The sequence below is a fragment of the Fukomys damarensis genome, unplaced genomic scaffold (genome assembly GCF_012274545.1).
Source record: "Fukomys damarensis isolate Sample0158 unplaced genomic scaffold, DMR_v1.0_HiC HiC_scaffold_23, whole genome shotgun sequence".
In the NCBI taxonomy this organism is placed as follows: Eukaryota; Metazoa; Chordata; class Mammalia; order Rodentia; family Bathyergidae; genus Fukomys; species Fukomys damarensis.
The window spans coordinates 64,457,095-64,477,706 of NW_022900935.1; the positions used below are offsets into that span (position 1 = coordinate 64,457,095).

Below are 20,612 nucleotides of genomic sequence, written 5' to 3' on the forward strand. Positions count from 1 at the left end.
CCCGGAGCGCGGCTCCTCCCCAAGGAAGTGGGTCTCTCCTTTGTGTAACTCCGTGGGCACCCCTTTCACAGCTGGCGACCCTCTATGACCTCTGTCCGCTAGGCCCCATCTTCTCCAAACAAGTGGTCACCTAGTAAATAGGGGAGGAGCATCTTGTAGTGACTTCTTACCCTCAGAGCCCTAGGGATTTTTTGGTCCTGGGTTAGGCAGAATAAGATTTTAGTCATCTCTCCGTCCCAGGACGTGCTCAGGGTGCATCGGCCTGCTTTGAGGCCACAGGGCAGTTAGGAATCCCCAGCGTCAGGACCAGGAGCAGGATAGAAACCATGACCACCACAGCCCACCCCTGCAAGGGCAGAGGTGGTCTATTTGAGTTTTTCTGCTCTGAGTCTTAGATGAAGACAAGCCATTTCAGAATGTAATTTCAGAATGATGAGGACATTTCTGCCCCTGAGGCTGCCTGCTGGGTTTGTTGTTCTACCCACCAGGCTCGCATGATCACCACCAACAGGAGTTCGGGGCATGCTGAGGGAGGAGTTGGAGCCTCACCCTCCGAAGGAGCTGCTGGAATACACATGTGCCCCACGGTGACAGCTCAAACCCATGACACAAAACCTAGGAGTTCATTGCATTTTAAGAACAGAGCTCCCCTGAGCGGGGGATGTAGCTCGGTGGTGCAGCCACCTGCCTTGCAAGTGTGAGGTCCTGAGTTTGATCTATGGTACAAAAAAAAAAAAAAAAAAAGATAGAGCTCCCCTTTTTAAAGGTTGCTTTTTTCAGGTGATAATGACAAATAATACTCCTCCCAAACACGAATGAGTCAGCCCTGGCCCAGGGAGTAACCATCAGCAGAACCAGCCCTCCCATATTCCTCCAGCACCCTCTTCTTGCATCTTAATCCCTCTCCTCCTCAGCCTCTCTTGGGACCTCTGAGATTTAGATTGGATGGGGAGCTGTGGGCAGAAGGCCATTGGACAGTGAGAAAATAGGGGCCTGGTGACATAATTTGTTTTAGAGTTTGTGCTAGCAAAAGAAAGAAAGAGGGAAGCGAGGTCCCTCCCTGTGTCCAAGCCCCGCCCCCCGCCGTTGGGGATGGCATGGCCCACATGCTCCTTTGTTACCTGGTAACACGGGGCCCAGACCTCTTGGGAATCTGCTGTTGAGCCTAAGCACCCACCTTCCCTAATAAAAGACACTGATCCAGACCCCTCTCCAGCCTTCCAGCAAAGGTCACTCGGCTCACATGGTGCCACACAGGGCCTGGCTCTGGGCCTTTGGAACCTAAACTGCTTGGGTTCCACTGCCCAAAAGGTCCAACAACCTGTCCACCCATGCCTGAAGTCTCTGGAGACCCCAGGCAGGATGTGGGGAGCTGGTGAGTATTGGGGGTCTCTAGGAAGGGGGGTGAGCTGGGTGTTGGTCTTTGTTCTTCCCACTGGCCCATCTGAGTCATCCTTGCTTGTCACCCACTGAGGGGAAAACCTGAATGTCCCTTTCTCAGGAGGCTGCCCCAGATCCTCAGGGGACGAAGCCTGGTTTTTTCTCCACCCTTGAACGCAAGGTGTCCCCACGGTCACATCCTCCCGCAGCCAGGACCTAGGCTTGGCCCTGCTCTCAGAGCATGCAGGGAAGGGGCAGCACAGGAGACACAGTTGCCACAGCCCCTCAGCAGAGACCACTTGGCCTGAGCCAGGGTGCAAATGAACATCACAACTGCATTTATTTGCTGCTCATGGACCTTGGGAGCCAGTGAGTGGTGCCTGGGCTCTGGGTTGCTGGTGGGCCACCCAAGGCTGGTGCCTTCTGGGCTCACATGCAGGAGAAGCTGGCTGGAACATGGAAGATGATGATACCAGCAGGCCTTGGCAGTTAGGAGCAGCTGGACAACTGGATGCTTGGAGGAGTCCAGAGGCCAAGTCCCAGGGGCTGTCCAGGCCCAACCCTCACCACCTGTTCATTCTGCGTACTAAGGCAGCCTCTGGGAGCCCAGCAGGCACTACCCCAATTGCTAGGTTATGGCCCATTGTGAGAGTCCAGGTGGGGGTCCATCGCTGGGTAGGGACCCATCTCCTCTCCACACTGCTCCTGGTAGTACTGCTGGCTTCCGTGGGCCCTTCCAGGCTCCTAGCACCACCTCCAGCCTGTTGAGCTATAACCCACGGTCCTTGGCTGTGGCCCCTGGGAGGCCCTGTGCGGGCTGGCAAGACTCGTCCTGATTTCCGGGCTTCTTCTCTGTGAGCTGGCACAGTCCCTCTTAGGGTTCCAGGAATGGCCCCTGCCCATGAGGAGGCTCTTCCAGCCCTTCCTCCCCTCCCTCGGCTGGCTCTGAGGCTCTCCCTGGCTCATTTCCAACACCTTGAGCACCTTCAGGAGACCTCCCCTTTCCAACTTACATTACCCAGCCTGAGCGCATCTCCCGACACTGATGGGCACACTGGGCAACCACCAACGTCTAGTCTGTGTGCCCAGCTGCAAAGTGGGTTACAATGGCAGGTGCTACAGTGACCAGCACTGAGCCCAGGGAGGGCTGGAAATGGGAGATAAAGATTGGAGATGGAGATGGAGACAGGGAAGAGAAAATGAGAGCCCATGAGCTCTGCTGCTGAGGGCCCCCTTCTCCTCTGTCCTTCCTCTGTTCCCACCCCAAGCCCAGCCTCTGAGCACCGCCAGAAGTCCAAGAGCATTCTCTGCCATGCCTGCCCTGCGCCCTCAGCCTCCCTGCTGCTCGCCTCTGAGGTCCCAGTTCACCTTGGTCACCTTCCTGTTCTTGGAATCACCTCTGGTGATCACGGGTGGGCAGGCGGCCTCTTGCCAGGCTACAGGGTGGCCACGAAGCGGATCCTCTGCGAGTAGGCCAGGTCGACGATGTAGAGGAGCAGGTTGACATACGTGAAAATGGCGATCACCAGCTGACTGTCCCAGAAGCAGCTGCCCGGGGGGCAATCGGGAGGCCGCCTGGGCTCCCCATATTTAGGGTCGAAGCAGAAGACAGGCCAGATCACAGCAGCGCTGAGGTAGAGGAGCACAGCCAGAAAGGTGTACACGACCACCAGGCGGTCAAAGGGGCAGCCCAGGTTCCCTGTGTGGCCCGTCACACTCAGGGCCACCACAGCCACCGTGGCCAGGAAGCACACACTGTAGACAGCTACGCACCATTGTGTGGCCACATAGCGCCCATAGCGGCTGTCATGAACAAGTGCCCCGAAGATGATGCAGGCCACAAAGGCCTGGACAATTTTGAGAAGCCCCGACACTGTGGCCATGTAGCTAGCGACCTGACCAGGCCGTGCCCGTGTCAGGGCCACTTCTGAGGCATAGACCAGGAAGAGCAGCCCGGCGAAGATGCTGGCTGCCAGGCGGAAGTCCCTGGCCGTGCAACCGGCAGGCTCGGGCAGGCACTGGAGGTGGGCGAAGTAGAGCGGGTAGATGACTGCAGCCGTGGCACACAGCAGCGTGGCCAGCATGGCAAAGGCTGCCGTGAAGTTGCCCCAGGAGAGGCGCAGGCAGCCATGGAGCTTCGTGAACTCACAGGCCACCACCAAGGCAGAGAGGGCGAAGCAGAAGCCCCAGGCAGCCATGCAGAAGGTACCTTGGACGCCGGCAAACCCGCCTCGGTGGGCAACCAGGCTGAAGGTGGTGCAGCCGAAAACCAGCTGCAGCATGCGGGCAGTGCCCACCGGGGACGTCACGGCGCCCAGGTGTAGGTATGCACCCCCGGGAGGCTCCATGGTGCTGCCCATCTGGCCAGCCACCGCCTGCCCTCACACCGTGCCCGGCGGTCCTGGGTCTCTGCTGGGCTGAGGGCCCTCTGTCCTCTGCAGTGGCGGCAGGTGCCAGCAGCCTGCAGCAGTGGCGCTGATGGTGACATTGCAGCAAGGCAATCTCTCTGCTGCCTGTGTGGGGAGCCCCCTCCCCCAGCACTATAAATAGCCACGATCAGAGCCCGGGAATAGCAGCCCACGTGCCTGTCCCCATCCTGAAGGGACATCTGACCCAGGCGTCCCAAGAAGAACCCCTGCCAAGACCCAGCCCACCTCCCTGCCTCCTAAACACCTGCGTCTTTCCTCTTTCGTCTTTCAGTCCGGTCAGTGGGGGAGGGGTGGGAGCCAGCAGACAGCAGGGCGTCCCCACTGGGTCACCCCAACTCCCAGGCTGGCAGGGTTTGCCTCTTGGGGGATGGCAGAGGGAAATGGAGGCCTGTGGGGATTCCTTCTCCTCCTTCATCGTGGCCCTCCCCACAGGGGCTTGGCTCAGGGCTCCGCTCCGCTTCTGGACCCTGTTGCCATTGTGAGGTTCCCACATCTCTGACACCCAGAGCTGCAGGGGAAGGGGTGGAGTGGGGAGACCCTGGGCCTTGTCCACCTCCATTCTAGGCCGAGCCCCCAGGCTAGGGGGTGGTTTGAAGTTTAGTGTTTACTTGAGGGTACCCTTATGAAACTCTAGTCCTTTTTAGACATGTGAACACTTAGTTCTTCCTTTTTTTTTTTTTTTTTTTTTTTTAGGCAGGGAGCAGGGTCTCAGTGCAGTCCAAACTGGTCTGAAATTTCCTACGCTACCCAAGCTGGCTTTGAACTTGTGATCCTTCTGCCTCAGTCTCCTGAGTGCTGGGATTACAGGTATGCACCATCACTCTTAACTTCAACTCTACCTTTTTTGGCTGGGGGATATTGGGAATTGAAACCAGGCATGCCCTACCACTGCTGAGCTACATCCCGAGCCCAGCCCTTTTTATTTTTATTTTGAAATAGGGTCTCCCTAAGTCAATAAATTGCCCAGGCGGGGCTTAAACTTGTGAGCCTCTTGTGTCAGCCTCCCAGAGTATATAGATGCATACAACCATGCTCAGGTTTCCTCAACATTTTTGAGTTCAAAAAAACATTTCAGATATGCAGAAGACTAGCAGAAAAATATGATCAACACCTGTGTGCCCATTATTTAGAACAAGAATATATATTTTTTTAGTACTGCAAATGAAAGCAAGGGTTTTGCACATACTAGACAAGTGCTCCAACACTTAGCTATATCCCCAGCCCAAGAATTACTAATATTCTGCCTTAGGCAGGTGTCGTGGCGCATGCCTGTAATCCCAGCACTCATGAGGCTGAGGCAGGAGGATCACTGTGAGTTTGAGACCAGCCTGAGCTATATAGTGAGTTCCAGGTCAGCCTCAACTACATAGTAAGACCCTGTCTCAAAAAATAAAAAAAAAAAGGGCTGGGGATTTAGCTCAGTGGTTCTGTTACCTGCCTTGCAAGCATACGGACTAGAGTTCAATCCCCAGTACTAAAAAAAATTCTACCCTGTCTGCCTTTTCCTGTTAATTAATTAGTTATGCAAATATGATAGTTGGGCTCTGGACACTTCCACAGGTGTTTCCTCAGTGGAAGACTGTGTCCCCAGGGAAGCACAGCACCGTGGTCACATGGGAAGGCTGGAGAGTAGTCACCTGACCAGTCCACATGCAGTTTTCTCAACCTGTCTCCAAAGTACACCTGAGTGCTTTTTGTTTTTTCACCAAGTATGGGTTGGGATTGTGTGGTGCACATGTCTGCTGTGGGTCTCACACCAATGACTTGTTTTTTTATTATTATTTTTTTCCTGTCCTGGAGACTAAACCCTGAGCTATATCCGTGGCTCTTTTTAAAGAATTTATTCTGAGGCCAGGTCTCCCTGAATTGCTACCTTGTCCAGGCTGGTCTTGAATTTGCAATTCTGCCTCAGCTTCCCAGAATGCCTGGCTAACATGTACTTTTTTTTTTTTTTTTTTTTTGTATCAGGGATTGAATTTGGGACCTTTTGTTTGCAAGGAAGGGGGCGGAACCACTGAGCTAAATCTCCAGCCCAACACTAGCTTTTTTTGAGACAGGGCCTTGAACTCACAGCAATCCTCCTGCCTCAGCCTCCCAAGTACTGGGATTATAGGCGTGTACCACCACGTCCGATTTAACACTGACTTTTTGAAGAGCCTGGAGCTTTACAGACTGTCCTCCAATGAGTATTGTCTGACTGTCTAAATTAAATGCTTCTGGCAGGAAAACCAGACAGGGGACATACTGTGAATGCCAAGTGTTCTGGTGCAGTGGGGTCCTTCCCCCCAGGTCTTAACTTCTGCTAGTGCTTCCCCCGGGGCAGGGTTCTCTGAACACAGGACTCCTGCATGAGTGGAATCGCACATGTGTGGTTGTGAGGTTTCCAGAGTAGTCAGAGCAGTTGATGTGAGGATACACGTTCACCTTGGCTTCAGGCCTCCAGCCCTCCGATGCGGTGTCTTGATGCTGTGGAATGGCAGGAAGGCCCTGCAAGTCCATCTCCAAGGCATCTGGGCTTTTTGCTCCCTGAGAGGCCAGCAGCCCCTCATAACCACCAGAGCAGGCTCAGCTTGGGCAGGACTGTTTGCCCCTTATGGAGGATTCCGCAAGTCTTTCTTCCACTATGTGCTGCAGTGCTGGAGACACAGGACGTGGGACTAAAGGGGCATGGGCCTCCGGCTCCAGGCTGGGACTGTCTGGCTCCAGCTGTTTCCTGACCAAACAGAGGGGCTGCAAGAACATCTTATGCTTGGAGCCAATTGTTTAATTTATCTCATGTGAAGATGTGTGACACTGTCACCCCAGTGCCTAGCTAAGGAGATCCCAACCCTAGATCCTGCTGGGGCTTCCTTTCTTTTTTTCTTTCTTTCTTTTCTTCTTCTTTTTTTGGTGTGTGTGTGTGTGTGTGTGTGTGTGTTAGGGATTGAACACAGGCCTTGAACATTCTAGGCAAGAGCTTTACCAGTGAGCTACATCCCCAGACCTATTACTTATTTATTTTTTCAGTACTAAGAATCAAACTCAGAGCCTCTCTTTTGCCAGCAAGGCACTGTGTCACTGAGCTGCACGCCTGGCCCAAATGCTTTTTTTTCCCCCCCTGAGATAGGGTCTTGCTACATAGTTCAGGAACCTGCCTCAAATTCACTGTGATCCTTCTGCCTCAGCCTCCCAGGTGCTGGGATTATAGACATGCGCAGTCACACCCAGCCCCCTACACCCATTTTATTAGTTAGTTTGTTTATTTATTTGTTTTTGATACCAAGGAATCAAATTTAGAGCCTCTCTCTTTCCAGGAAAGTGCTGTGTTGCTGAGCTACATTCCTGGACCAAATGCTTTTTTTTTTTTTTTTTTTTTTTTTTTTTTTTGATAGGGTCTTGCTATGTAGTTCAGGGGCCAGCCTTGAACTTGCTGTGATCATCCTACCTCAGCCTCCCAGGTGCTCAGATTACAGGCATGCACCATCATGCCCAGCCCCCCAGGCCTATTTTAAAATTTCACTATGAGACAGTGTTTCTCTAAATTGCCTAGGTTGGCCTGGAACTTGCATTCCTCTATCCTCAGCTTTCCAGGTAGAATTCAGCCACTTTTTTTTTTTTTTTTTTTTTTTTTTGTACCAGGGATCAAACTCTGGACCTTGCACTTACAAGGCAGGTGGCAGAACCAGTGAGCTAAATCCTCAGCCCCCTAGCCACTTCTTAACCACATAAACTGTCACTTTTGTCCTGCTGCTGACCTATACTTCTGTCCTCCTGTACTCTGCCAACAAAGGAGGGCTGTGGTGCCCAAAGCACTGGGTATTTCGGGAATGTCCAGCCTCAACATTGCTGGTGCCTCAGGGTGTGTCCAGAGGCTCATGGCTGGCTGGCGGGCCTGCTACAGAAGTCACAACAGGAAGACCCTTCAGGAACTCTTCCAGGAGCTCTGGGTTCTGAGTGTGAATGGTCCTGGGAGCCAAAGGCAGCAGTGTCCTGGGGACGGCCTGGGACTGCAGGGGCCCCCAGAGCTCCCTCTCCAGCCTCGTTCTGAATCTACTCAGCCTCACCAGGTGAGGGAGCCTTGGCCCCACCTGGGAGAGAACTGTCCAGCCTGGCAGGACTTGAGGGTCCCTGGGCCAGGCCTGGAGAGGAAGACCCCTGAGGAGGGGTGGCCAGTACTGGGCTCTGGCCTGTCCCAGACTCCTGCACTTGGAACTGGAGCCTGGAGTGCCCCAGGCTTCTGAGGCCTCCTTATCACTCTCCTACACGTGGGGACTCCACCTCCTGGCACCACTCTAGCCCCCACCCTGAGCTGGCCATCCACAAACCCTAGGGCAGCACCTGGTTGGGCCTGCCTGGTGGCCAGGCTGGCCTCAAGGCCTGGGTTCCCACCTGGGTCTGGGGCTTTTCCTGACCCTGAAGGGACTGCTGTGCCCAAGCACCCCAGGCAGGGGTAAGACCTCCTGCTTCCATCTTCTTTCTGCTGTGAGTGGAGGCCAGGCCCACATAAACCAAGTTGAAAAAAATAAAGCCTCTGGGCTGGGGATGTAGCTCAGCAACACTGCACCTGCCTCATGAGTTCAAGGTCCTGAGTTCAATCCCTAGCACAGAAAACAAAAAACAAAACAAAACAAAACAAAAAAACCCAGAACAAAAATGAAGCCTCTGAAGAGGCAGGAGAGAAACACCTGCTTGTTGGCTGTCCCAGACCCCAGGTTTCCTTGCTGTACCCTTCCTGAGTTATTATCAGCTCCTTCTCAGAAAAGAGGCCTTCAGTGGCATTCTTGTGAGTGTAGCTTTAGAACACAGGGAACATAATTAACTTCCTCTTCTAGCTACTCAGGAGGCTGAGGCAGGAGGATCACTTGAGCCCAGGAACTTAGGCCAACCTGGGCACTATGGTGAGACCCCCCACCCTCAATAGCTATGCTCACCCACAGTGAGGTCTTCCTTCTGTACCCTGGTGCTACAGCTTCCTGGTTCTTTTTTTTTTTTTTTTTGACACAAGATCTCACTTTATATTGCAAGCTGGCCTTGAACCTGGCTTGTTTTGTTTTTTGAGACAGGGTCTCACTATGTAGTTGAGACCAACCTGGAACTCACTATGTAGCCCAGGCTGGTCTCGAACTCACAGTGATCCTCATGCCTCAGCCTCCCGAGTGCTGGGATTACAGGTGTGTGCCACAACGCCCAGCTTTCAAAATAAAAATTTGAAAAATAGACTGGAGATGTAGCTCAATGCAAAGACCCTTGGCTCAGTCTCTACTACCACAAAACAAACAAACAAACAAACAAGATAAAGCTATTATAATTCTTTTATATACTGGGGATTGAACACAGGGATGCTCTAAAACTGAGCAATATCTGCAGCCCTTTTTATTAATTTTTTTTTTGTACCAGGGATCGAACTCAAGGCCTTGCACTTGCCAGGCAGGCATGGCACCGCTGAACTCAATCCCTGGCCTTTATTAATTATTTTAAGATAGAATTTCTCCAGGCTGCCCAGGCTGGTCTTGAACTTGTGAACCTCCTGCCTCAGTCTCCTGAGTAGCTGGGATTGGAGGCATGTTCCACCATGCCCAGCTGGATACATTATTATTAACTCAAGTCCACATGTATTTACTTTCCTTCAGTTTTTATCTGATGTCCTCTTTTTGCTCTGGGGTCTGTGCAGTCTCCCACGCAGCCTTTAGTTTTCTGGCTTTTCTGGCTCCTCTTGGCGGTGAATTTCTGGGAACTCCTTGTCTTTGGTAACCTTGACAGCTGTGGATTCATGGATGTTTTTCTCAGGAAGAGTCTGGGTGGTGGGGAGGAGGTCCGAGGGGACTTGTCCTCCAGACCTGTCCCATCAGGAGCCCTGTCCTCCAGTGACACCTCACTGCTTGAGTTGGTGTGGTCACCTGCCCAGGTAGAGCCAGGTTCTCGCCTCCTTCCGGTGCTCTCTGGAAAGGTGTCATTGCACGAGGCCACACCCTGGGTGGGTTGTGGGGTCCCTCTAGTCAGGACAGAGCATTAATATCAATTCTCTCCTGTCCTAACCATTTATTTATTTATTTGATGTTTGTATTTATGTTATTTGATGTTTGTTTATTTATGGTACTGGGAAAACAATCCAGGGCCTTTGAACTGAGTTGCATTCACAGCCCTTTTTTCAGTGCTGGTGCTCGAACTCAGGACCTTGTGCTTGAGAGGCAGGCACAGTGCCACTGAGCCAAATCTCCAGCCCCTCCACAGCCCTTTCTTATTTTGAGAGAAGTTCTCTCTAGGTTTCCAGGTTGCTCAGGCTGGACTCAAACTTGGGGTCCTCCTGCCTTGGCCTCCCAGAGTGGTGGGGTGACCCACACCCGACTTGTTCAGTTCTTTATGACACTGACACTACTGACTTGTGGACAGTGCAGTGGAACTGCTGTCCTGTGGCTCCCCATGTTCCAGCCTCAGCTCCTGGGTACTTGTTCTGTCACGCAGTCACCTCATCCCACAGTGTAGGGGGTGCTGCCCAGGCCCAACCTATGTGTTTTCTGGAGGTGATACTGCTGATACTGTTGTCTAGGCTGGCTTTGAACTTGTGACTCTCCTGTCTCAGCCTCCTGGATGTTGGGGTTACAGGCATGCACCACTATACTGGTCCAAAGAGGCAACTTGGCTCCTAGAGAACCTACAAAGGCCACTAACACCTGACATGATAAAGGTGGCAGGTTTTACAAAACACTGCATTTTCTTCCCCTTACTTTTCTCCAGCAATTCCACATTTCTGGCTGTGTATCATTTTCTTCTAGTCCTTCTGATTAACACTTCCATTAAATGAGTCTTTTTCCAGTGGTTATGAAGCACCTTGCCTCCATTCGGGCCCTGAGAAACAGCGACAGATAATGGAGACAAAAATCTTTGTCTCACCAAGTATGGTAGCACATGCCTGTACTCCCAGCACTTTGGGAGGCTGAAGCAGGAAGATTACAAGTTCAAGCCCAGCCTGGGCAATTTAGCTAGATCCTGTCTTGGGGGAAAATAAATGGTAGGGACTGGAGATGTAGCTCAGTGAGAAGATTCTACATTTAATACCAAACACCGCAACGACGATGACCACTCTTTCCTATCAGAATGCAAATAGAGAAGCATGATCAAAGGACTACATTATACAGATATGGTTTTATCTATCTGTCCCCCAAAGCCTCATGTGCTGAGAGGTGGGGCTTTGGGGAGGTGGTTGGATCATGAGGATGTCATAGTCATCAGTGGATGAGTTTATGACTAAATGTAATACGGGAGGGGCCGGGGATTTAGCTCAGTGTTGCTGCTGCCTGCCTCCCAAACACAAGATTCTGAGTTCGATCCCCTGTACCAACAACGAAAAAAATGAGCAAAAAGAGGACATCGGATAAAACTGAAGAAAAGTAAATACATGTGGACTTGAGTTAATAATAATGTATCCAGCTGGGCATGGTGGAACATGCCTCCAATCCCAGCTACTCAGGAGACTGAGGCAGGAGGTTCTCAAGTTCAAGACCAGCCTGGGCAGCCTGGAGGATGTTGGGAGGCGAGGCCTGGTGAGAGCAGCTGGTCACTGGGGTGTGGCCTGGCAGGGTCTGTCCCCCTCCTCCTTCCTTGATTGCTCTCTGCTTCCTGCTGCCATATCAGGAGCCTCTTCTCTGCGATGCTCCTCTGTCACACCTGCTGTCCTGGGTCCCCAGGTATGGGCCGAAACCTCTGCAAACTATGAGCCAGAATAAAACTCTCCCCTTTAATTTGTGGGTGTCAGGTATTGTGCCTCAGTGACAAGTAACTAAACAGGGGACTACCTACCTTCTGGGGGTCACAAAGGCCACACCGAAAGGTGACCACTGTGATGGGGAAGAGGACTGAGTCTGGGCGGGGCCAAATGAGTGTCAGGGGAAGCAGCAGTCAGAGGCCTGGGCAGTCATGGGGAGGGAGGAAAGCAGGAACTGGCTCTGCACGACACCGAGCCCAGGGCAGTGTTCCTTCCATGGCTCTGCCGGAGGCTGCTTATCTACTGTTTTTCAGTACAGAGTAGAAATGTGCACTCAGGAGCTGGACGTGATGGTACATGCCTGTAACCCCAGCACTTGGGAGGCTGAGGCAGGAGGATCGAGACCAGCCTAGGCTACATAGTGAGTTCCAGGTCAGTCTCAACTATGTAGTGAGACCCTGTCTCAAAAAAAAAAAAAAAGAAAAAAAAAAAAAAAGAAAAAAAAAAAAAAAAAAAGAAGAAAAAAAGAAAGAAAGAAAAAAGGAATGTGCACTCAGTGTTGATATGGAGCTCAAACTCAATGTTTCAGATCCCCAGACAGCAAAGCTTGTCCTGGCTTTGGGTGTCACTTGTAGAAAACAGGAAGGACAGGTTTTGGATAGACGTCCTGAGCACTGTCACATCGAAAGCGACCAAATATGACGTAGAAAATGGAAGTGGCTAACATTTCTTTTTTTCTTTTTGTACCAGGGGTTGAACTCAGGACTTTGCACTTGCAAGACAGGAGTGGTACCACTGAGCTGAATCCCTGGCCCTAGTGATTAACGTTTCTAGAAAAGTTGAGAAGTCCGTGGGGAGGGGTCCATGTGACATATCGTGGCTTCACCAAATGTGCCAGTCTATGGCTGGCAGCCAGGGCACCTCTCTGCTCTGTTCTTGTCACTTCCTGGGGCTCATTCTGTTCCTGATCCCAGAAGGAAGTCACAGTACCAAACCTCCACCAGGCCCAAAGTGAACCAACGACTCCCTTTCCTGGTTTGTCACCAAGGCAGAAAAAGTCTATTCATCTGCAGAATCCCAGTGGGTGTAACCCACAAGTGTTATGTTCAGCGAGCTTGGTGCATCTGGACACAAAAACTGCCTTTGGGAACGGCTTTGGCCTCCTTCAGACAGTGCAGGGGTCCCTGTAAATTGTGCCCAAGTCACAGCTCAAGACCTGCCTCTGGGTATAGAGCTGGCCTCCTGGCAGCACCTCCTCTGCACTGCCCACCTGTGCTGCAGCCCAGCAGGCTCTCCCTCCAGCAAAGTCACCCCAGCTGGGCTGGCGCCCTGGCCCCTTTCCTGTCCCCTCTCCCACCTGAGCCATTTCTGTGGGGAGCACTGAATGAAGCCCTCCCAGTCTGCTCCCCTGGCCCCACTGCTCCCCACCCCAGTATATCTTCTTTCATCTCCAGCCTGCAGTCCTCACATCCCTGACCCTGCTGTTTCTTTCGCTGAGGGACTCCAGGGATATGTGCAGGAGGCCGTGTAGGTGTGGTCCATAGGGGACCCTGATGGGCCAAATGAGCACGAGGTCTGGGCATCCTGAGGCCACCAGCACTCAGCTCCTGCTCAGGCCTTCTTAGGCGCAGAGTGCCCTGAATCCTTGGTACAATCAGTCATACCTCAGGACATGCACCCCTTCCTGCTGGGGGTGGAGGGCGTGGGGTCTCCATGTTTCTCCCCTCCCCAGGAGGAGAGCTGCAGGCCCCTGATGATGTCCATGGCTGGACATGCAGTGTGGTGCTCAGGCTGACCTCGGGCTGACTGGTTACAGGCCTCTCTGAACCTCAGTCTCTTTATCTGTAAGGTGGACATTTACAAAATCCACCTGTGGCGAGAACAGAGGGAATCAGCACCCAGATCTGTGTTGAATGCGTCACTCAGAAGGTTGGACCCACAGTGCCCAAGGTCAGTGTGGGCCCAGCCCTGGCCCCAGCAGCCCCATGTCTGAGGTTAATGTTGCCCGCATGCTAGCCCACACACAGTGGTATCCACATAAGACCATCCCTGAGCATCCTGGGGACCTGATGATCATGTAAAGCACAAAGCCTGTTCCAATGGCAGCTCTGCTGTATGTGCTCCAAGACACAGCATTAGACAGGTATGTGTACATGTGTGGGCTTACTAGGATGTGTGTAAAATATCTGGAAATACCCGTGAGAGTTCAGCATCTATTTACTCTTGGAAGTAGCTGATTTGGAAGGGGGTATTCTCACTCTCCAAATTTTACCCTCCAATTTTAAAAAAAATTTTATTTGAGACAAAGTCTCATAATGTCATCAAGTTGCCCAGGCTGGGGGTCAAACTTGGGATCCTTCTGCCTCAGCCTCCCAGAGTGCTGGGATTCCCAGTGTGTGTCACCACACCCAGGTACATCTTTCTGATTTGAACTCTCTCTCTCTCTCCATATATATATATGAATAACCTAGTAAAAATAAATGCAAACTTAAGAAACTGATAGCTGGGTGGGGCACTCCTGTACTGATTCCTGTACTGATGAGAATTTTGAAACTACAACACTGTTGATTTCTGAACACCACTGAGTTGTCCACTGTGAGGTGGCTCACAGTATTTTATTTTATTTTATTTTTTACCAAATTTCATTCCAATAAGAAAACAAAAAGCAACATGAACCGCTGCCATGGAAAGTGGGTATTCAGTGCACATGGCCTTGAGCGGGGTCCCCATCCCTCCTCGGGTCCCCTGCTGCCCTTTGGGGAGCTGCAAAGTGAGCATAGCAGCCCTTCAAATAAACAGATCTCAGGGTGAGCTGCTTTTCTTGTCTTCTTTCATTATTAAAAAAAAAAAAGTTACATAACAGTATCATTCATCATATATTTCTTGCTTATTTTCCTTTTAAAAAATTAAAGTAATAAAAAAGTTACTTTATAAAATAATACAAAAGAGCATGACAGGCTGGGGCTGGGCAGGCATCCGGCGCTTGGCTCCTGGTTCTCTCTCCCATGGAGGCTGGGGCTGGGCCAGGCAGGTGGGGCTGGGCAGGGTTCCCTGCTGCACAGGGGCTAAGGGTAAGTCACCCTCTCTGGCTGGATCTCCTGAGGTGGCAGGGGAGGAACAGGGAGGCTGCCAGGGGTGGCTGGTGACCTGGGGGAGGCAGGAGGGGCACTGAGGCAGAAGGTGCCTGGCCAGCCGGGGCTGGGTCCTCCTCCAGGTGGCCTCCCTAGCTCCCACTGCTCAGCATCCCCAGCAACTTGCTGGGCTCCAGTCCCTGCTGCTGGGCCACCGTCTGCACGTCGAAGCCCATGTGCATGAGGAACTGGGCCACGTTCATCTCCTGCCCAGTGAACTGGTCCCGAATGGTGGGGCACGAAGGGTTACAGTGGGGCCAGGGGCAGCTGTCCACCAGGTGGATGGGGCAGCCCTTCAGGGGAGTTTTGCTGGCCTTGTGGTTGTCATGGAGGCTTCTGTCCCAACAGTGCAGTGCTCGAGGCAGCGAGGTCCCCTTCACCTGGACTTCTGTCCAGTGGCTGCAGACACAGATGAGGGTGCGGCATGGGGGAGGGGCTTCACGGGGGCTATTGGGGGCTGCATTTTAGGTGGAGCCAGGAGGGGCTGGTGGGAGGGCAAATGTGGGTTTAGGGGTGACTATGGGGCATCTGGAATTAGTGCTGAGAACACAAGCTGCACCAGGATGGGTCACTGACCTCCGGATGATGATCTCGTGGGACAGGCAGGCGGGAGCAAAGCTGGCCCTGGTGGGAGGAGGAGTGGCCTGAGCCCCTTGACCCCAGCCCCTTTGCTCCAGCCTGCTCCCCAGGCCTGTCCTCTGCTGGGTGACCACCAGCTTTCTGACACGGTGGCCAGCACACTCCCACATCCCTTGCCCTTTCTGGCTCCCAGTGCTGCTCAGAGTCTGCCTAGGCAGCTGGACCCTGCCGGGCAGTGGCAAAAGACTGTCCTGGACAGACAAAGCTGCATTTTGGAGACCTCTGTTCCTACATCAAGCGCTTACTGCAGATCTGAAGGGCTGAGTGTGCCCCCCAGAGTGGGGTCCCCCGCACACTCACGGCACGTCCTGGAGTGTGCTGCGCAGCTCACGGCCCAGGTTCTGGATGTACAGCCACTGCCCCTCCTGGACCGGCTGTCCTGTGAGGTGCACGTTGTCCACGGCCAGCTGGGCCTCATCAAACAGCCACTGCACCACGAACACTGGGCCTGGGGGAACACAGCTCAGCTTGGCTCGCCACGGCACTAGAGTCCTTCCCAGTTCCGTGGCAGGCTCACAGGCCAGCCGGGCTCAGCAGGGCTACCGTCACCCCTGGGTCCTTCTTTGTGCATATATGAGGGATGCTGGGATTTGAATCCAGAGCCTCATTCGTGCCAGGCAATCACTCTACCACTGAGCTATACTTCCAGCCCTCCTTCCTTCTTTAAAATATACTTTTTGCCAGGCTTGGTGGCACTCACCTGTAATCCCACCACTTGGGAGGCTAAGGCAGGAAGCTCGCCAAGAGTTCAAGGCCAGCTAGGACTACATAGTGAATTCAAGGGCAGCCAGAACTACATAGCAAAACCCTCTCAAAAAATAACAACAAAAAAATAAAAATAGAATGTACTTTTCCTTGAAGAAAAGTGTTACTGGGGATTGAACCTATGGCTTTTGCACTGAGCTAAATCCTCAGCTCTCTCTCTCTCTCTCTCACTCTATTCTGAGACAGGGTCTCACTAAATTGCTAAATTGTCTGGGCTGGGCTCAAATTTGGCTCAGCTTCCCTGAGTGCTGGCATTGCAGGTGTGAACCACTGCAATTGGCTGAAGGACCCCTGGCCACCACCTTGGCCTGGCCAAAGTTTGGTGAAGCTATCCCCTTGACGGGACCTTATTAATCTTGAGGGTGCGGTGTGGGCAGTACCTTCAGAGCCTCACAGCAGACAGGCAGCATGGGGATTCTGCTCCAAAGCCTATCTGTAAGCACCAGTGTAGACAGGTGACCAACTGTCCTGTTTTGCCTAGGACTGCGGGTTTCAGTACTAAAACCAGGGTAGACAGAGGCAAAGAGGGGCAACTGGTGTAGATGTGGCCACCTCCCTGGGCCAGGGCAGCTGTCTCCGGCCTGCTTCTAAGGATGGGTTTTCAGGAAAGGTGTAGTGAGCCTGGACAGCCCACTGCTGCCCAGGTGCCTCATGGAGCTAGCCACTCACAGCGCAGAGTCGGGTAGACTTTGTAGCCCAGGAAGCAGTTCCACTCCTCGCCCTCCTTGAACTGGCTTCGACAGCGCTCTGGGACCATGCCATTCCAGTACCTAGAGCCAGAGCTTCCGGTTAGCCTGGAGCTCCTCCCTCAGGGACACCACCCAGGTCCTCTTCACCGAGGGTCCTGGAGTCACACCTGATGCCACGGCGGATGGCCTCTGTGGGTGCGCAGGTGACGGTATCGATGCAGTCCGTGTGGCGGTACTGTTTGTTGTCCAGGAACCAGCCTGAGTCAGCCAGACCCCGAACCTGGATGGCTGTGTAGCCCAGTTCCTCCAGCTGCTCAGCCACACGGTCCACATTCAGCAGCACCCCAGTGCCCCCAGCGCTGCAGGGAAGGCCATGCCTGAGCCAGGTGGCTAGGAGGGTGCTCACCACTCACCCCTGAGCCTGCTCAGACCCAGCTCAGGCCCTGAGGAGAGGCAGGGATCCGGATGCCTCTGATTAATGCATTCTGAACTATAGAGCTTTTCATAGGCCCCTGAGAGGCTTGGAGGCCAAGGAGGCTGACGAGCTCCAAGCACTGGTCTGGAGCTACGGTGGGAAGGACGGGGCTCCTCTTTCATGCAAGGGCCTGAGCTCTCCCTTCTCTCCGTCCCTTCCCCTCTCTCTGCCTCAATTTCCTTATCTGAAAATGAAGGTCATCTGTATGCCCTAAGTCCTACTGCGATAGTGACTGACCAGCAGGTGTGACCCTAGACTAGAAGGACTCAGGGCCAGTCCACCATTGACCCCTTATCCACTAACCTGGTCTGTCCCTGCAGCCTAATAGCTATAGAATTCCCAACGATAGAGCACTCTGAGGCCAAACCACCACATGAGGCCCCTAAAAATGCATGTTCTCTGGCTTCAGCTTCTGCCCACCCACCCAATATACACCAAGGCCTGGCAAAGACAGAGCCAGCAAGCTTCTGTGAAGCCAGAGCTCTGGACCCCGGGTCTGGACTCTGGGTCTCTCCTTGACCTGCCACCCACACTCCTGCCCAGCTTGCCCCAAGGGTTCCCCCTTCCTCCCCTCCCCCAGTTCCACCTTCCCACCTGCTCCCAGCCAGCAGCAGCACCTTGGCCCCGCTCAGTCCTCGGCCCAGGAGCTCCTGCACCACCTCTCGGATGATGAGGGCACCCATGAATGCATATTCATCTGTGTGAAGAAGGGGGCTTCACGTGGGGTCTGGGCAGAGAAAAGGCTCCCTACCCTAGGCTGGCAGGTGAAATGGTTCTGGGGTCTTCCTGGGGATGGGCTAGGGGCTGAGCAGGTTGGAGGGCAGTGGGTCCAGTGCAGGAGGCCCTGCTGGAGGCAGACCCCCAAGAGGGACTACTCAGGAGTGGGGGCACTGAAGGGGCCAGGCCAGTCACAGACAAGGTGGTAACCTGGACAGGCTGTCTAGGACTTGAGAAAGTCACAAGGCTGAAAATCTGCATCTTCCCAGAACCCCATCACTGCTCTGCCATGGGGGAGCCAGGGACTCACTCTTCTCAGACTTGGAGGAAGCCCCACTCCAAACGTCACTGGAGCAGTAGGGAATGAAGCTGCAACGCCAGAACGTGTTTGCTCGCTGTGGCCTCTGCTGCCCAGCGGCTCCAGGAAAGACCCTGGGATAGAACTGCCAGGCGGACGCCTCCCAGAAAGGACAACCTCCAACCTCCAGGAAAGATCCCCCAGGACAGGATCCCGCCAATGATCACATCCATCTTCCAGGAAAGTTAACCCCTGAAGGACCACATCCACCCTCCAGAAGGACCCCCCAGGAAGGACCACACCCACACTCCAGAAAGGAACCCCAAGGAGGACCATCTCCCCCAAGGTCCCCTTAGGAAGGACTATCCCCTAGGAAGCACCCCCTGGGAAAACACCCCCCAAGGACCCTGGCCCTTTCTCTTACACCATGTTGGCATTCCACCAGTAGGGGTTCTCCTCTGGCTGAGAGGACAGGATCCCTGTGCCTGGGGACACAGAGGTGGGTGGATCTTTCTTCTGGGAGGAGGGAGCTATGCAGGGATGGGGACTACAGGAAGGTATGAGGGAAGCTTGGGTCCTACTTGGCCTCCTGAGGCAGGTGGGTGGCGCTGGAGGACTGAGCCAAGGTTGCCAGGGAAGGGCGAATGGATGGGTTTAGTTATGTCAGAAAGTCACCATGCCCACTGTGTCCAGCCAGGCTGTGACCCTAGGTGTGACATCCTTGATCTCCCTACACTATGCCAGCAGCTTTGACCTTGGGGCGATGACCTGAGGCCACTGTTGGCACATTAAACCTTGTTTGGGGATCTTAGGGAGAGGTTTAACATTCCCTGGCCTTAGGGAACTCAGCACTCATCTGGGGAAGGGACACTCAGTGGGGATGGGGCTTCTCCATTCTTCTTGAGGACCTCATGGTGACAAACTGCCCAGCCTTGCCCCCTCCGCCTGGCAGGTCCTGAAATACTCACCTGTGCGAGTCTGGGGCCAGTCTTTGGAGCTCATGAGGCGCCGCATGGTGTCATATCTGGAGTTACAGTTCTCCCGGCTGAAGCAGTACCAGCCACCTACAGGTACAACCGTCCCAATAGATCTGAGGTTCCATGGAACCCGCCCCCCCATCCTGAGCCTCAGCTCCTGGCACGTACCTTCCAGGAAGAGTAGCCACCGCCGGCTACCCTTGGACTCCTTCAGGTAGTAGCTGCAGGGACGCGAAGCAGGTGGTCATCCGGGGTTGCAAAGGGCAAGGGTAGCACTGGCTCTCCGCCGCCCTCACCCCTCCACCCCAAGGAAAGGGTCAATCCACCTGTCGCCCGGGGTCGCGAGACGGCCACATGGGGGCACCAGTGGCCAGGCCCACACAGAGCTTTGGAGCAGTGCGGCCGTCCCGGGAGGTGGCGCTCGCGCGACGGGGAAGAGACACGAGGGTAGTGTGGTCTGTGGAAAATCCCCACGGCTTTCCGGGCGCAGGACCCACTGTGACCCCAGCGCCCGCGGCGGGCGGGGGGGCGCCCCTAGGGGCACAGTGGCACTTGGAGAGGAGCACCCGCTCTGGAAGCCTGTGTGTGGGCGAGGGCAGCGAGACGTGCCAGGCGGCCTGGGGGCGCGGGCGCCACCGAGGCTGGGTCGCAGCCCCCCCCCGTCAGGCCTCAGGAGGACCCAATGAGCACATGGGCGCCCGGAGCCCTTCCCAATCCCTTGACTCAAATCTTTCCTTCACCTGGGGCTAGGATGTGAGAATGAATGCGGACCCCCGGGTCCTTCAGCCCACCTGTGCCCCTCCTTGCCCCTGTGTCCCGCGATGGGATTCCTGACTGTTGAGAGTCAAGCTGGGGCGGCGGTGAGGAGCAGCAGGGCTCTCCTCCAACCCCCCTCGTGTCGCTTCTTCGTTCTGAACCTGGGCCACTCACGAAGAACGTGGGCAGAGGGGCTGGGCACGGTGGCCAAGGGGTCAGTGCCCGCGCTGGTCGGGGACCAGGTCTTCAAGCGCCCCCAACCCCCACCCGGATTCTGCAAGAGGGGAGTCCTCAGCCAGGCCTTCCCAGGAGCAGCGCCCGGCGCCCAATGGGAACCTTTCGCCGAGGGCGAGCACTGCCTGGGACAGCCCCGAGGGTCCAACGCAGAGTCCCCGTGTACGCGCGCGCGCGTGCGGGGGGGGGGACGGAGACGCCGACGAAGAGGCGGTGGTCCTGCGGGGTCCTGGAGGGTGGCCCTTACCCGGCCGGGCTGCCATCGTTGCAGGTCACCGACGTGTTAAGCAGGAGGTGCAGGCGCAGGTCCTCGTTGAGCTGCTGCGCAGAGCAGGGGTACAGAGACTGTGCCAGGCTCTTGACCTGCGCCATGAAGCTGTCCATATTGCCTTCCACGGCTGTGAAGTCCAGCGGGAAGCTCTCCACCGCCTGCCCAGTGCC

At 54.3% G+C, this 20,612-nt stretch overlaps 2 protein-coding genes across 2 annotated transcripts; both read right to left on the minus strand.

Moving 5' to 3' along the window:
- Nucleotides 1–1,754: 1,754 nt before the first annotated feature.
- Nucleotides 1,755–3,909, minus strand: Myadml2 (myeloid associated differentiation marker like 2). Its single transcript, XM_010618653.3, has one exon. The coding sequence runs from the start codon at nucleotides 3,738–3,740 to the stop codon at nucleotides 2,817–2,819; it is 924 nt and encodes a 307-aa protein (XP_010616955.1). The 5' UTR covers nucleotides 3,741–3,909; the 3' UTR covers nucleotides 1,755–2,816.
- A 10,496-nt stretch (nucleotides 3,910–14,405) lies between these two features.
- Notum (notum, palmitoleoyl-protein carboxylesterase) lies at nucleotides 14,406–20,606 on the minus strand. The gene is made up of 11 exons (XM_010618654.3): nucleotides 20,419–20,606; nucleotides 19,350–19,402; nucleotides 19,173–19,268; nucleotides 18,629–18,689; nucleotides 18,217–18,275; nucleotides 17,784–17,886; nucleotides 16,882–17,073; nucleotides 16,695–16,795; nucleotides 15,561–15,708; nucleotides 15,198–15,245; nucleotides 14,406–15,020 (listed from the first exon to the last, which is right to left on the minus strand). The coding sequence occupies exons 1-11, from the start codon at nucleotides 20,553–20,555 to the stop codon at nucleotides 14,714–14,716; spliced, it is 1,305 nt and encodes a 434-aa protein (XP_010616956.2). The 5' UTR covers nucleotides 20,556–20,606; the 3' UTR covers nucleotides 14,406–14,713.
- Between the last annotated feature and the right edge of the window lie 6 nt (nucleotides 20,607–20,612).

Bases quoted from the DNA above. Each gene is read 5' to 3' on its own strand.
- Notum (XM_010618654.3), bottom strand. From the start codon at position 20,555: ATGGACAGCTTCATGGCGCAGGTCAAGAGCCTGGCACAGTCTCTGTAC. The intron at 19,403-20,418 runs GTAAGGGCCACC...GCGTCCCTGCAG, and splicing joins AACGATGGCAGCCCGGCCGG to CTACTACCTGAAGGAGTCCA. The intron at 17,074-17,783 runs GTGGGAAGGTGG...CCTTCCCTGCAG, and splicing joins CTGCTGCTGGCTGGGAGCAG to CGCTGGGGGCACTGGGGTGC.
- Myadml2 (XM_010618653.3), bottom strand. From the start codon at position 3,740: ATGGGCAGCACCATGGAGCCTCCCGGGGGTGCATACCTACACCTGGGC.